This window comes from Podarcis gaigeae (genome assembly GCF_964106915.1).
Source record: "Podarcis gaigeae genome assembly, chromosome: 13".
Taxonomy (NCBI): Eukaryota; Metazoa; Chordata; class Lepidosauria; order Squamata; family Lacertidae; genus Podarcis; species Podarcis gaigeae.
In genome coordinates, this window is record NC_139689.1 from 10,270,898 (window position 1) to 10,287,299 (window position 16,402).

General features: G+C 42.7%; 2 protein-coding genes across 2 annotated transcripts; both read left to right on the forward strand.

The window, feature by feature from the left end:
- Positions 1–1,904: 1,904 nt before the first annotated feature.
- Positions 1,905–2,822, forward strand: LOC310828968 (olfactory receptor 6X1-like; the record flags this gene model as incomplete). Its single annotated transcript, XM_083707089.1, has 1 exon — positions 1,905–2,822. One exon carries the CDS (start codon positions 1,905–1,907, stop codon positions 2,820–2,822), a length of 918 nt encoding a protein of 305 aa, XP_083563215.1.
- A 5,864-nt stretch (positions 2,823–8,686) lies between these two features.
- LOC310830733 (olfactory receptor 6X1-like) lies at positions 8,687–9,616 on the forward strand (the record flags this gene model as incomplete). Its single annotated transcript, XM_083710561.1, has 1 exon — positions 8,687–9,616. One exon carries the CDS (start codon positions 8,687–8,689, stop codon positions 9,614–9,616), a length of 930 nt encoding a protein of 309 aa, XP_083566687.1.
- Positions 9,617–16,402: the final 6,786 nt, after the last annotated feature.

The window sequence follows — 16,402 nt, forward strand, 5'->3', positions numbered from 1 at the left end:
AGGAATATTAAGCCAAAAAAAACACATCACAAATAATAAAACAACAACTTGCTTCTGCCCAAAGAACGGAGGATTGGCCATACTCCTTTCTGCCTCATTAGGTTGCAGTGAACCATTGTTGATTAGTAATTCATTATATTCCCTATTGTGGCTGAAGCCAAACAGGCATTCATTTTGAATTTCTTTGGCAGCCTTCACAACATTGGTTGTGGGCCTTTTTGCTAGCCATGAGGGCGTTTGTCATTCATAAAACTGAATGGAACCATTTCCTTTTTATAGTGTGTATGTCTGCTCCTGATTACACTGTCTGCAACCCTGGAAAACCTACACATTGACCTGGGTTGGAACTTACACTCACTTGGTGTTTTAATTATTATTTTAAAAAAACCAACCCAGTGAAGCAGTAGATAATTGTGCTTTATCTTCTAACATTATAATCCCCTGGGTTAAGTAAAACATAGATTCAGCTTTAATTAGCTGAAGTAATAACTATATTGCTTGATCAGTTACTTAAAACATTGCAAATCACTTGATGGGTTCTTCTTCTGAGGTCTTACACAAGTTTTCTTTGCCTTGGACATCTGAAAGATTCTTAAAGAAGAAGAAATGCTAAGTACAAAAAGGGATGTGAGTATTCTCTCCTGCTTTGTGGGTGATCCACATTAATTGTTGTCATTATATTAACTGAAATGCATTATATGGAACATGTGGCAGATTTAGGATGTTCTTCCTTTTAAACTTTATGTCTGACAGCTTGAGGGGGCTGAATATTCAGATAAATTTGGATTAAGTTTTAATGGTTTTAGATATTTAGCATTTCTTTAATTACGTGTTTTCTTGTTTGCTACCCTGGGCTAATACTAATATTAACACTAATACTTCTTGTAATAAGCCATACAACCATACTGGTGCATCTAAAAGCTTTTTCCAGGATCTAACCCAATAAAACTTCAGATATTTTCAAGTTCGGGGAATGTCATTTACCTTCACAAGATGACATGAAAAACTATCAGCTGGATAGTTCATACAGTAGATTGCAAATGACTCCGCCTAGCAAAAGGTTTCAGGCAAGTCATCTCCAAATATTGTCATATTTATTGCACTTCAATTTTCCCAAAATGTTTCATTCAATGTTTCCCAAAAGATACAACTCCCACACCCTTCCACCTCAATATACATAACTTCTCCATATTCCCAGCAAGGTTTTCAACTCAAAGAATCCAAAATGCAGGTTAACTTTCACTCCACTCACCATGGGCATTTTTAAATGGCAGGTAGGGTAGAATTCAACACACTATTACAAATGTTCAGTCTGTGCAAGCATATAAGTTTGCCAGATAAAATGACCCCTGCTCCTCTTGTGTGCTGTTCTGGGGGATGTCCGAACTGTTCCCAGAATCAGTTTCAGACTGAGGCATAGTGGGGAGGACTCATGAGGAGAGGGGAGGGGAAAACAACCTATTGTGCTGGGCTCCCACTCACAAAATCCATTGGATGAATCCCACCATTAATGTTTTGATGTCACACTGCACATTTACTTCTTTTGAATATGACTGCCATAGATTGATTCATCCATTGAAAGCTCAAAAACTGTACTCTGGAATAAACTTGGATTACTATTTAGTTGGCTTTTTCTTAATTATTTACATGTGTTTTTATCTTGTATCTTATTCTGTCAACCTTCTGAGATCTTGTGATGAAAGGTGCTATATAAATTTAATAAATATGGATTGCTCCTACTAAAATCTACTGAGCTTAATCATGTCAATGAACCCTGTGTCCATCTTCTTGCTCTCCCTCTGCATTCTTGTAGGAGTACTTTTGTTAGTTTTAAAAATTGCCTAATCCTTTTGCTCGTTCATTTGTTCATTCACATGTTTTTCTTCCTAAGACATGAGTCAAATATGGCAAATGACACATCAGTGCATGAGTTCGTTCTTCTGGGCTTCCCAACTCTTCGGCGGTGGCACCTGTCACTGTTTGTACTCATCCTTGTCATATACATTCTCACCTTGGCAGGGAACGGCCTCATCATCATCATCGTGAGAGTCAGCAAGCAGCTCCAGACCCCAATGTATTTCTTTCTGGGCAATCTTTCTTTCCTTGAGATCTGGTACACAACCACTGTCATCCCTAAAATGCTGGAGACCTTCTTGATAGCCAGGACCACTATCTGCCTCCATTGTTGCGTGGTACAGTCCTTCTTCCACTTCTTCCTTGGCATCACTGAATTTCTTATCCTCTCTATCATGTCCTTTGATAGATACATTGCCATATGCAAACCTTTACATTACACCACAATTATGACCAAAAACCTCTGCTTACTGTTGACACTGGGTTCCTGGTCACTGGGATTTGTAGTTATCTTCAGTCAGGCAGCTTTGATACTGAAATTGCCATTTTGTGCTGGCAACACCATTGACCATTACTACTGCGACGTTGGCCCCATTTTGAAATTGGCCTGTGCAGACACCAGCCTCATTGAATTCCTTGGTTTGTTAGGGACAGCCAGCATAATACCAAGTTCCTTTCTCTTCACTGTGGTCTCCTACATCTATATCATCTCAACCATTTTGAGGATTCCTTCCAGCAAGGGACGACAGAAAGCCTTCTCCACTTGCGCTTCCCATCTCACGGTGGTCACCATATTTTATGGAGCTGTTCTCTTCATGTACTTGAAGCCCACGGCACACTCCTCCGTCCACAGCAACAAAGTGGTCTCTGTTCTCAACACGGTATTAACCCCATTGCTGAACCCTTTCATATACACCATACGGAATAAAGAGGTGAAATCTGCCTTGTGGAAAGCTATAACAAAGTGAAGTGCCACAGGGAGTAACTGGTGGCAGTATTGTGATATATTTTCCAGCTGTGATACTGTAATTCCAGAATGATTTTAGTAGTAACATGTTTTACTTCTGTTTGCATGGTGTTTTCAGTGGGGATTGGACAGCTTTGCCTGCCCCCTTGTTATGGTCACAAGCACAAGATAAGATTGTGTCTGCCTTCCTTGAAATGGGACTGACTTTGAAATGACTGTTCTACTCAACCATCCTTTTCAAGAGAAGCGATGAGGGAAAAATTGAACTCCAGGACTCTCTGTATGGACTCTTTGCTTGAGATGACTGGTCTGAATCACGTGAATCATCTAGTAACCTCACAATATACTTATGAGGGGTGGGGTGGCTGGTTATTGGGGAAATATGTGTATATTCTTGGTAAGAGAGCAGTCTTAGTACAGTGATACCATGGTTCTCAAACGCCTTGGTTCTCAAACAACTTGGAACCCCAACACTGCAAACCTGGAAGTAAGTGTTCCGGTTTGCGAACTCTTTTTTGGAAGCTGAACATGCTCCATTTTGAGTGCCACACTTCCGTTTTGAGTGTTACGCTGTGGTCTGTTTTTTGCTACTTATTTTGCAACTTTTTGTTTTGTTTTTGTGACTGTGCGGAACCCACAGATTGATTGATTGTGTGACTACAGGACATTGTTTATTGCTTTCATTTTATGGATCTATGGTCTTGCTAGATAGCAAAATTCATGTTAAATTGCTTTTTAGGAGTTGTTTTTTAAAGTCTGGAATGGATTAAGTTTGAGAACCAAGGTACCACTGTATTGCCGCTTCAGTCATGGAATGCTCTCCCTAGGAACACTGGCTCCACACTTGCATCAGTGCAGATTACATGACATCTGTTGAAATTCCCTTCCAAAAGAACTATCAAAGATGGAGAAGACTTGTCCCCTTTTCGCCTTGCTGCCCACCCCACCCTTTGTGCATTCATGTTCACAGACTTGTATCTGGACACCAGGAATTGCAACTGAATGAAAATTTGTTCTAAAAACAGAAAAACTGTGTATGTTTCCATATTAAGCTTGTTTGCTAAATCACATGTATGGTGACTTACTATTTGCAGCTTTACCCCTTTTGTTTATACACAGGAAGGTGATACAAGCAGGATTTGTATATAGAGTAATGGAAATATTTTACTTATTTCATAAAATTTCCATGCTGTTTGATATTGTACTTTTTATAAGTGGGTGTTTGTTGTAAGGGCAGAGTTCACTTAAATAAATGAATAGATTACCCCGGTCTCATAATCAAACCTCTCAACTTGGGGAGACCTAAAATAAATAGCAATAACCTTGCAATCTGCACTGAATTAAATTTTAGGGAGCTATCCTATGCAGAAAAAGTTGGTGAAAAGCAAACTGGTGTAAAGTTGGTGAAAAGCAAACTGGTGTATAAATTAAGCTGGTGTATAGTTGCATCAAATCCCAACCCTGTTCAGCCTCAGGGGTGCTGCTGCTGTTCCACCAGACAAAGGTAGAACAAGCCTTTAAAATAATGTTGAATGCCAGGTTGCCAGCTCACATGATCAAGCTGAACAGGTTGGGATCCAGCCTAAGCCACCCACCACCCCTTTGGTCCTGTCTCTGCTACACCCCCAGAAACCCCTTTTGCAGAATTTATAAGTAGTCAGGATGACAAGTTGTAGCTGTGTATCTTCAACTGAACCTTCACCTGAACCTGGGGTGGGTACTTAAGACCAGCTCAAGCCAGCTGAGTCAAGAAGCAGCCAGCTAAGATGGAGATCTGCTGCAACCAAACCAGTTCTTACTATAGGACCCCCGCCCCCAATGTCTTGTAAACAATTATGCACAAAGATGGAAATGTTTGCAATTCCTCTCCCTCTCTTTCTCCTCCTGGCAGCAATGAAGCAATACTTAATTGCAATTATATTGTGCCATTAAATCTCCTGGGTAAGTAAAATGGGTATTAGGCTCTAATTGCTTGAATTAATTGTATTGGTCTATCGTTGGAAATGGATGGTTGGGTTCTTCTTCAGAGGTCTCACACAAGATTATTTTCGTTTGGATAGGTCATGCAATATAGTCATTAATATGGAATTCTCTTCTTAAAAATGGAATTCTGTGACATTTGTCTTCCCTGCAAATGATGATAAATATTGTTTTGAAACGAAAGAAGTCATTAGGGTATGGCCACAGCTATGAGTAAATTTCCACAGGCATTACAACTTCCCACAAAGATTGTATGGTGACCTGAAACTTGCGAATGCACAGCAAAGCATCATGTGCATAGCGTTTTGGTCTGGAGCATTTATTTCTGGGTGTCTATCAATGAATTGCCACACATTATGTTGGCCATGTTACATTGGCCAAATGTCACTTGCCAGAAAACATTTCTCCCATAGATTTCCCCCAAAGATGTCTTAGGGACATCTACATGTCCACACAATGAAAGATGTCAGGATCCCCAAGGATGTGTTCCACAGGGAGCTGGCTTCAGGCACCAGGCCCATTGGCAGACCAACTCTGTGTTACAAAGATCTCTGCAAAAGTGACATGAAGGCTGACAACATCAACCCTGCCATGTGTGATCTTTTGCAGACAACCACAGTGCCTGGAGTCAGACAATCAGTGTCAGAAGTTCAGGATCCCAACTTGATAACACAGTAAGCGTAGGTAATTAAAAGGAGGATTTATTGCAAAAACAAACAGATAGCTCTGGACAGCTCTAACAAAGCCGCCAGCATTATCACTCAAGATGACCCTTCTGAAGACTTCTTCCAGTTCCTACAGAATATGTTGAACTGTCACCCCTTACGTCTCTTGTTTTGCTTCCTGTCTAGCAGCCTTCCCATTCGCCGACTCTTTGGACTTCTTTGATCAGCTCCATCCTCTTCCTGTTCCACTAGGAGGTGGCTCATTCCTGACAGTCAGGTTGGGCATCCATAGCAGTGACCAGAGGAGGAATGACTGCTGGGAGAAGTGCAGAGAGAAGAAAACCTGCAGCAGCACAACCGGACACTTTCATCTGTCCCAGCTGCAATAAAACATGTCTCTCCCATATCACTCTCTACAGCCACAGCAGGCGCTGTAACCTTCCAGCAACTTGGCCTCATCCCTAAAGGCTCACTCCTCCATTGTCTCTTGAAACAGACAGATGCCAGCTACAAACTATTATGGAAATAATCTTACAGGTGTTAAGTTAGTCGCTCATGGAATTACCCTGAAGTTTCATCTCATCTTTTTTTAAAAAGAAAACTTACTCAACATTAATTAGTTTTCTTAATTGGCTTGAGAAGATGTGGGAAGTCTCCTTCTCTTGTGAGACAAAGAAGATACAAAATGTGGGAGGGGAAAGAATATGCTCACACAGTCTTAAGGAACAGAATTGAGATCTTGGCTGTTCCTTGTGGATATTGCTTCCTGACTACATGTGAAGGTGCACGAGGGTCTTGGGGGAATGTGTCTTTATAGACTGTGGATATATGAATGTCTTTGACATGATTCTCAGTAAAGCAGCACCTGGGTTGTGCCTTTTCGGAATGCACTTTTGTCAGAAGGGACGCGGGTGGTGCTGTGGTCTAAACCACTGAGCCTCTTGGGCTTGCCAATCTGAATGTTGGTGGTTCAAATCCCTGCAACGGAGTGAGTTCCCGTTGCTCTGTCCCAGCTCCTGTCAACCTAGCAGTTCAAAAGCACACTAGTGCAAATAGATAAATAGGTTCCGCTGTGGTGGGAAGGTAAACGGCATTTCTGTGCACTCTGGCTTCCATCACTGGCTTCCGTCAAGGTGTTCCATTGCACGAATAGCAGTTTAGTTATGCTGGCCTCATGACCTGGAATACTGGCTCCCTCAGCCTGAAAGCAAGATGAGAACCACAACCCCATAGTCACCTTTGACTGGACTTAACTGTCTTGGGGTCCTTTACCTTTACTCTTTCTTTCTTTTTACCTTTGTCTGTATGCTTCTGAGGTGTTTTGTGAATGAATAGTCCTGCGTTTAATAATTTCATTTGAATGTCATGGGGACAATTCTCTCAGCTCACCTTCACTTTAAGTGAATTATCTGCATGCAGCTGACTGATGGATCAATTTTAAAGGTGGTTCATTATGTCCCCCACATACACAGCCCTCAAGGCTGCGGTGACCCCCTCTAAGCTCTCTGTTACAGAGATGGTTTAAGGTAGGTAAGAGAGAGAAAGGGGGTGTCTGCTAATAGGAAACTGCCTTGTACTGACTCCAAGCTCTTCACTGACCAGCACTGGCTCTCCAGGATTTCAGACAGGGGACAGTTCTACTGAAAAGTGCTTGGGATTGGTACAGTGGTACCTCAGGTTACATACGCTTCAGGTTACATATGCTTCAGGTTACAGACTCCGCTAACCCAGAAATAGTACCTCGGGTTAAGAACTTTGCTTCAGGATGAGAACTTTGTTTCCTGCACGGTGGCAGCAGGAGACCCCATAAGCTAAAGTGGTGCTTCAGGTTAAGAACAGATTCAGGTTAAGAACAGACCTCCAGAATGAATTAAGTACTTAACCCGAGGTACCACTTCCTGGTGAAATGTGATAAGTCATTCTGGACTTTCCAGTTCATGCAAAATAGTCTTTTCATTTGCAAAGATGAGGAGACAGTTCCTTTTTCAAGGGAAGTCTCTTACGAAATTTGATTTTCTTTTCTATTGTCTACTGTTATTGTTCACAGTAGGGCTTGAAGGATTTTTCAATTTCAGCACTGAGGGTAGGGATGGATTCCTCCTCTCTTATTTTTTCCCCAATCTGAAATTCAGTTCTTAACACTTCCGCATAAATTTGTGGGTTAAAACTGCCATGAAAAATTGTCACTTTTCATCTCAGTTTCCACCTATTCATTGCATTCTTTTAAAAGTAGTCCCTAATATAACACACTTTTGTTCCTAATGTTGGATGGTATGACCTGTTAAAGATGTTTCTATTACTGCTGTCTCTTCACCCCCAAATAGAAATTTAATACCTGGACTTTAGAGTTCCTTAGGAAGAGGGATTGTGAGTTCAACCACTCTAAGCGCTATAGCTTTGTGAGGGGCGTCGGGGTCTTCTAACAACTCCCAGAACTCTTAAAAAACCCAGAAACCTACAATTCAAAGGATTGGTTTTGCTTCTTTAACTGTGTAGTGCAAATGAGATCTGGGTTTCTTTAATGAATTACCTCATTGAGGACCAGGGAGACCCCTACCCCTGCCCACCCCGTCTCCCCAAAACAGTACTTCTGTCTTGTCAGAATTTAACCTCAATCTGTAAAACGCCATCCTCCAATAAGAATAAGAAAAATATTTATTTGCATTTTTCCACTTTCCCTTTTTCTTTATTTCCCTATCTTTTTTGTCTTTTTTGTTAATTTTTATAAGCTCTTCTTTTTCCCATTAGTAATAGATTTATAATAAGTGGATTAATGATACCTGTTTATATGATCATGATTATTTAACAATATTTCAGTTTTCAGATTAGAAAGCAACTTTTATAATGCAGTGATCAGATGACACTATTATACCAATGTGATTAAATGATGATACTGAAGCATAATTTTGAAGTTAAAAAAAGATGAGTGGTCACTTTAATTTCTTCAATTGAATTCCTTTTGTTAATTATATATTGCAGGACAAAGTACTTACTATTACTTGAAAAATCTGGAAGTTTTACAAATCCAGTCGATATGCTTCTGTTCAGACAATACTGTGAATTTTGCATAATTTTCTTTCTGGGGAGAATATAAAATACATCCCCCTTAACCAGGGTCGTTTGCCCTTTTTATATCAACTATTCCCATGAATAGTTAAATATAATACTGTTCCCATATATTATTGCTATGCTTTCAGGAAAGAAGGAAGGAGCGGTGGAGATGGCTAATGCAACATTTGTCACTGAGTTTATTCTTCTAGGATTTCCAGAAATTCAAGAAATGAACATGGCATTTTACACCATTCTCCTACTGATGTATCTTCTCTCCTTAACGGGACACAGCTTAATCATCTTAGTTGTTTTCATGGAGTCCATGCTCCATACTCCAATGTACTTCTTCCTCGTCAACTTCTCCACAGCTGAGATCTGCTCCACCACAGCTGAGATCCCAAAGATGCTGGTCAATGCCTTCTCGGGCAAAACCAACATTTCCTTTGCATGTTGCATGTTACAAGGTTTTGTTGTCTTCACAATGGGGTCTGTTGAATTCATCACTCTTACCCTCATGTCTTTTGACCGCTATGTAGCCATTTGCAAACCTTTGCTCTATAAAACCATTATGACCAACAACCTCTGCCTCTTCCTGACTTTGTTGGCTTGGGTTAGTGGATTTGTTATCATTTTCCCTCAATCAGCTGTAGTATGGACTTTCCCATATTGTGGACAAAATGTCATTGATCATTATTTCTGTGATGTTGGGCCTGTTTTGAAATTGGCCTGTGCTGATACAACTTTGATGGAGCTGATAGGTCTCATTTATGGTGCTATTTTCATGTGGGGTTCCTTGGGTATCTCATTAATTTCTTATACATACATCATAGTCACCATCATTCGGATGTCTTCTTCCAGAGGCCGATCCAAGGCATTCTTCACATGTGCCTCCCATCTAACTGTTGTTATCATCTTCTACACGGCAGATATGTTTATGTACCTGAGACCTACAACCCAAGGTGACACCCGAGTCAACAAAGTGGTATCTCTTGTGCGCACAAGTCTCATTCCCATGTTGAACCCTTTCATCTACACAATCCGGAACAAAGACTTCAAAGCAGCCCTAAGGAAATCTCTGAGAAGGAAAATGGTGTTATAGCAATTCCCAGAATACTTTTGTGGAGATGGACTTCATGCCCTGAATGTCTGAGTTCTGCTCCACTGCGCAGTAGGGGAATTAAGATAAAGAAGTGGAACCCAGTTAGTCTTGCCACTGCCTTATGGTTATCACAAATATAACACTATATCCTGCTTCCAGGATAAGCTGGCTCTTTTTCATGTACCAAATGATGATGTTTTCATACATTTTGCTATTATTTCAGGACAAAGGGAGATGGGAAATGCTACAATCATCACCGAGTTTATTCTTCTGGGATTTAATGAATTTCATGGACTAAATATGGTGCAGGGTGCAGAGTTAAATTATTGCATGACTTTTCCAGCAACTTTTTGTATTGAAGTGAAGCATCAAATTCACAAATTTGAATCTCCTAACATTCTTGAAACGGTCTTTGCGCTAGCCATGACAAATGAAAGAAGGAAGTCTACTGACTTACTACTACTACTACTACTACTACTACTAATAATAATAATAATTTGTAGCCCATCCATCTGACTGGGTTGCCCCAGCCATTCTGGGTAGCTTCCAGCATATATAAAATCATAGTGAATGATTTATAGCAAAAATAAATAAATAAATAAATAAATATCAATATATCATGTTCTGATCTTGTCCAGTATTGAAAGAATATCTACTTTTTCTTCTTCTTCACCTCCTGCTTTTTCTCATTTCCCTCTTCTAGGCATATTCCCAAGACATCTGGGCTCTGTGTCAAAAAATAATTTTTACATATAAATTATTAGATGTTCAGCTACAAGTCTTTGGGCTTAATGCCAGGGGAATTGGGGCAATACACCAACATCAATATTATTCCCTATTTCATACACAGTAGAACAATACTGATTTTTTTTTTCTTGTGTGTGGACCGTCTTTCTTTTTTAGCTTACTTGGCTGACTGCAACAAACCCTAACATGTGTAATTAGTGAACTGTAAATTCATCAATATGAAGAGAGAGTTATCACAAACCTATCTCATTCAGGAAGTCATTTGTTACTGTTGTTGTTTTGTCTCTTTTCTCTTATTTTATTATTTTTGATGGGTTCTCACTTTTTTTTACAAAAAATGATATTTTATGTTTATGAATGTAAGAGAGCTATTCAAAAATACAATTTATATTCAAATATAGAATAGTTGACTGTTGGATTTTTGCCAAATTGTTTAAGTCAAACAATGAAGAGATAATGGAAGAATATTGATAAAAGGGTTAAAATAATTAAAAAATAAATTAAAATATGAAAATAGTCTTAATGTTAAAATGCTGCTAAAATGTGTACAAGTGAATCAATTAGTGTTGTTGAATAGTTTAATCCTGTTCTTCGAAAAAGGTGCCTTGATAGCAATTAGCCGCTTAATTGGCATGGGATATCTCTGAAGTCTCCCAAGGCTTTTCCTTATTTTGGAAGCCTTAGGGTGTCAGCATGTTCCAAGGAAGAAAATAATTAAAAAAGCTTACAAAATCAAATGCACCAGAACTTTTGGGTCTTTCATAGCCAATGCTGTTTCTGGAACACGTGGAATACTACTAAGAAGGTATGTGAGAGTATTCTTATATTGCAATGAAAAGGTGGTAAGAGTTGCGTGTTGAGTTCCACAGTAAAGGTAAAGGTAAAGGTACCCCTGCCCGTACGGGCCAGTCTTGACAGACTCTGGGGTTGTGCACCCATCTCACTTAAGAGGCCAGGGGCCAGCGCTGTCCGGAGACACTTCCGTGTCACGTGGCCAGCGTGACATCGCTGCTCTGGCGAGCCAGAGCCGCACACGGAAACGCCGTTTACCTTCCCGCTGGTAAGCGGTCCCTATTTATCTACTTGCACCCGGAGGTGCTTTCGAACTGCTAGGTTGGCAGGCGCTGGGACCGAGCAGCGGGAGCGCACCCCGCCGCAGGGATTCGAACCGCCAACCTTTCGATCGGCAAGTCCTAGGCGCTGAGGCTTTAACCCACAGCGCCACCTGCGTCCCTGAGTTCCACAGTACCGCCCCCCAAATAATTACACACTTCACACATCAATTTTTGTTTAAGGTTTTTGGCATAATTTTGGCCACAACTTTATTCAAAATACAAAAATCGTGAGTGGTTGCTTAGGCATTGGTTATGACTATCTGTCCTGGCCCTCAAGGACAGAGCTGGCCCTTCCGGACTCCACCGGAAGCCAGAGTGGGAAACAAGTATTGGATGAGAAAGTGAGGCCGGGAAACAGACCCTCACTTCTCACCATCATGTTCCGGTGGGGCTTGCACGGCCCATGTCCGGCTCCATGGACAAGGACGAAAAGGATGGCAAGCCCCTGGGTTCCTTTAACGGAATTCCCTTTCCGCATCATTTGGAGGGGTAGGCACTTACCCCTCCAAGCACCAATTAACCAATGCCTAACCGCCATGGAGCCCTCAGCTCACCGCCAAACCACTCACAGACCCAACCAAGACCTCAGCTTGGCCACCACCGCACCTATCCAAGCCTCATTCCCTGAAGCAGAAAGGTGCACGCCATCAGCTCGGAAAAAGGATGGCATCTTAAAAAGAATTGCAGGGTGAGAAATCACGTCTCCACCCAGCTCAGCAATCCGTTTTGTCACAGCTGTATTGATGCGCTTTCTGGCCCTTTCCGTGGCGACCGGGCAACGGCTGCCCCTCCACACGCATCGTTGCAAAAGCTGAGACCAAAATATTTTAGCTGTAGGCACCATAGCCTGCAATGTCCCCAGGTCCGTCAAAATTGCAGCACGCAGTGAAAAACAGTCCATAGCAACCAGGTCGTTCTCTCCCAGCTGTATTACAATAGCCGATGGCTATTGCCCTCACGGAGCAACTGGCTCCGGATCCGTGGTAGGAGCTCCGACCAGCGCATTCCCCGCCTGGACAGCCAGGACAACTGAACATGTGGAGGAAGGCCAAGACCTGGACCCATACCAGCCTGCCGTGCTGCGACACCAGCCCAATGGACGATGCTGTGCCCCACCATCCATACGCGGACAGCCGCCAGACCTGACATAACATAAACAAACAGAGTAAACAAAGTTAGCGAACATAGCCTCTGAACGCATTCGATCTCCAACGACCCAAGTCCTTTATCCTGGCGGCTGACAAGCCCCAATGAGCTGCAGTCGTGGCAGCCCCAATCCGGAACGAATGGGGGGCAAAATCTCCAGCTGTGCCACCACAAGCCAGAATCGCTTTTCGCATCACTTTTGTAAATTGTTGCCTTGAAAGTGGCAACCCGTCCTCATGCCTGAGCAGAGGCCCATCCCCTTGGGTGCGCACCGCCAGGTACTTGCTAACGTCTTTTACAGGGCAAGGACCTGCTTCCCCCGTAGCAGGCAGACGAATGAGAGCACCCTTACCCCTCTGATCCGTCTTTGAATGCCTAACTGTGACCCTCAGTTCAACAGGTAATAGCTGCACGTCTTGGAGGAAAAGGCCCCAAGAACGACCATCCCTATGATCCTCCACCACCATTTCGCCTACTCTTAAAGCACCGAAAAAGGCAATGGAGAAGGCACCCGAGAACAGGCGTGCCTCATACCCCGACCAACACACCACCCGCAGCTTTTTCCGCATGCAGCTTAGCATGTCAAAAGATATGGGGCGCCTTTTTGCGGGCCGGGGAGGACACAGCCTACTCCAGCCTTCAAGGGCCTTGCGAACAATAAACCTTGCGCAAGGATCCTTATCATAAAATGTTTTACAGAAAAATGCAATGGCAGCTGCTTGCATCCTAATTGTCTTAGCTGCCCGCCCCAATTGAAACAAGTGTGCCAGGTATTTTAACACCTGCGAAGAAGTGGGTGGGGCCCCTCTAATTCCGCTGGCAGACTGATGCATAAATGTCAAAAAATCATCCCAAACTTTTGTATAAGATCGCAGGGTGGAAGGGGAAACCGATGCCGCTACTCCCTGCAAAACTAATTGTTGCCAAGGTTCCAGAGATGATCCGGGAAATATTCCGGAAGTATCTGTGCCTCTGGAACCAGGAGTCTGAACCGCTCCATCTGAAAATGGGACAGAGCATCAGCAATTTCGTTAGACACCCCGGGAATAAAACGAGCAGAAAAAACTATATTACAACGCAAACAGTGCAGCACGAAGGCACGCAAAAGGGCCGACACCCGAGGGGAGCGTGACGACAGCTTGGCCAGCACCGTCACCACCGCCTGGTTGTCAGTCCAGAAGCAGACACGATGGTTCCTGAACTCCTCGACCCACAAATGCACTGCCACTGCAATGGGAAAAAACTCGAGAAAAGTTAGGTCCCGCGTAATCGCACTTCCCCTCCATTCAGACGGCCAACGTTTTGCACACCAGCGGCCCTTCCAATAAAGACCAAAACCTAGTGAACCTGCAGCATCAGATTGCACCTGAAAGTCATTATGCAAGTTCAACGTGTCTTGCCATAACGACACCCCATTGAATTCCTCCAAGAATTCCAACCACATGGAAAGATCAGCCCTCACTTCACACGAAAGGCGCACCCTATGATGTGGAGCCCTCAAACCTGAAGTGAGTCGAGCTAGGCGAGAACAGAATGGGCGCCCAGGAACCACCACTCTGCAAGCGAAATTCAGGTGTCTTAAAAGTGACTGGAGTTGCCTAAGAGACACTTTCCTCAAAGGGAGCAATTCTTTTATAATCTTCCTTAAGGCCACCAGTTTGTCACTCGGCAAGCTAGAAGTTTGAGCCACCGTATCCAAAAGGATACCCAGGTAAGTAAGCTGGGTCAAAGGACCCTCAGTCTTGTCCACGGCAAGGGGAACCCCAAGTTCCCGTGTGATGTCAGCAAATGCTTGCAATAGCAACAAGCAGTCACCTGTGTCACCAGCAGAGGCCAATAAAAAATCATCCAAATAATGAGTGACTCCGCCCATTCCTGTCTTAGACTTAAGGGCCCATTCCAAAAAGGTGCTAAAAGATTCAAAAGCAGTGCATGCAATTGAACATCCCATAGGCATAGCTTTATCGAAATAATAGTTGCCCTCAAACTGAAAGCCTAGCAACCAAAAATCATCCGGATGAATTGGCAAAAGGCAAAAAGCTGATTCGATATCGCATTTTGCCAATAAAGCAGCTTGCCCAAATTTCCGAACCATCTTGATCGCCTGATCAAGGGAGGCATACTTCACAGAGCATAGCTCCGGAGGAATAACATCGTTAACTGATGTACCTTTGGGATGTGACAAATTATGGATTAACCGAAATTCACCAGGGGCCTTTTTGGGCACGATACCCAGTGGGGATACATGCAAATTATGAAACAGGGGGTCACTGAAAGGCCCGGCCATGCGCTGCATGGTCACCTCCTTTTCAACCTTCTTGCGAGCAACCTGAGGTAGCTCGTGAACTGATTTCTGGTTAGCAGGATTACTTTGCGATGAGTATTCTTGCTGCTGTTGTTGCATACATAGAGTTCTGTCCTTCTTTGGCACCAATTGGCTGACCAAGCCCAGGAGAAAGGCCTCTGGTTTCTTCAGGAAGGTATATTTAAATTCCTTTTTCATTTCATTATAAATCATCTCCCAGAATGTCTTAATCCTTGGGCATGTCCACCAAAGGTGAAAGAATGTACCTTCAGTCTCATTACATTTCCAACATTTATTGTCAGGTAAATTATAATTTTTTGCAAGCTTGACTGGTGTCATGTACCACCTGAGTCCACTGCTGTTAACTTCGGTGTCCTACCTGTGCACCATCACCATCATAGTGCGCATCCCATGCCCCACTGGAAGGCAGAAGGCTTTTTCCACCTGTACGGCTCACATCACATTGGTGTCTGTCTTCTACGGATGCTCCATTTTCATGTAATTGCTGCCAGAGAAAACCCATACATCAGGTCTTTATAAAACTGTGGCTATTCTTCATACTGTGGTGACTCCTTTGTTTAATCCATTCATATATACACTCTGGAATGAGAAGGTGAAGGAGGTAATGAAAGACACTGCAAAGCATTTGTGTTTACTTGGAAAAGAAAAGTAGAGATGGGGCAAGAGTTGGTCTGCCTTTCACTGCTCATCAACCTGTCACTCCCCCAAATTGTTTGAGGATCAGAATGAAACTCCTAGTTGGGTTATGCATTTCACCAGATGCACAAAAAGCACAGAGAGAAATACTTCCTCCCCACAAATGTTTATTTTACTGGCGAATGCATTGAAAACTGTGTATTTTACATTGGAAGTGCACAAAATGCGTACAAAATGCATGCAATCGAACAGGATCCAACAGGATGTAACAGAACACAATCGAAGAGAACAGAGCGGCAATTGTGTGCCGGTGAGACTGAAATGGGGTGGAATTAGCTGCTCAGCCCAGCTCTAAAGGGAAGTAGTAAATATATGCCTACAATCATTTTTGTTGTACAGATCGGCAGGCACTGGCACCATGGAGTTTGTTTCCTCCTGTGGCCTGCTTGTTCCAAATTCTCCTGTTCCAAATATGCTTGGTTGAATGGTTTGGCATGATGGCTTCCTAGTCCATTATCAGCCCAACCAGTCTTGAATGCCTGTGGATAAAATTCCTGGGGTCATGGAGGCAACCAATGTACAGGGACATTGTGCATAGAAAGTTCAAGGGAGGGATGGTTGGCATATCAGCTTCTATCTTCCCAGGGGGGTTAACTGCTTCAACGGACAATTATACCGCAATTGCTATATAGTATACATTAAGCTACTCCAAGAGGCTAAAAGCTGTAGAGCAGGGGAATAAAGACAATTCTCAGGCAACATTATAATATGTGGATTTTTATTTTTATTTTTGTAAAAGAATCAGAATAGTTAGGA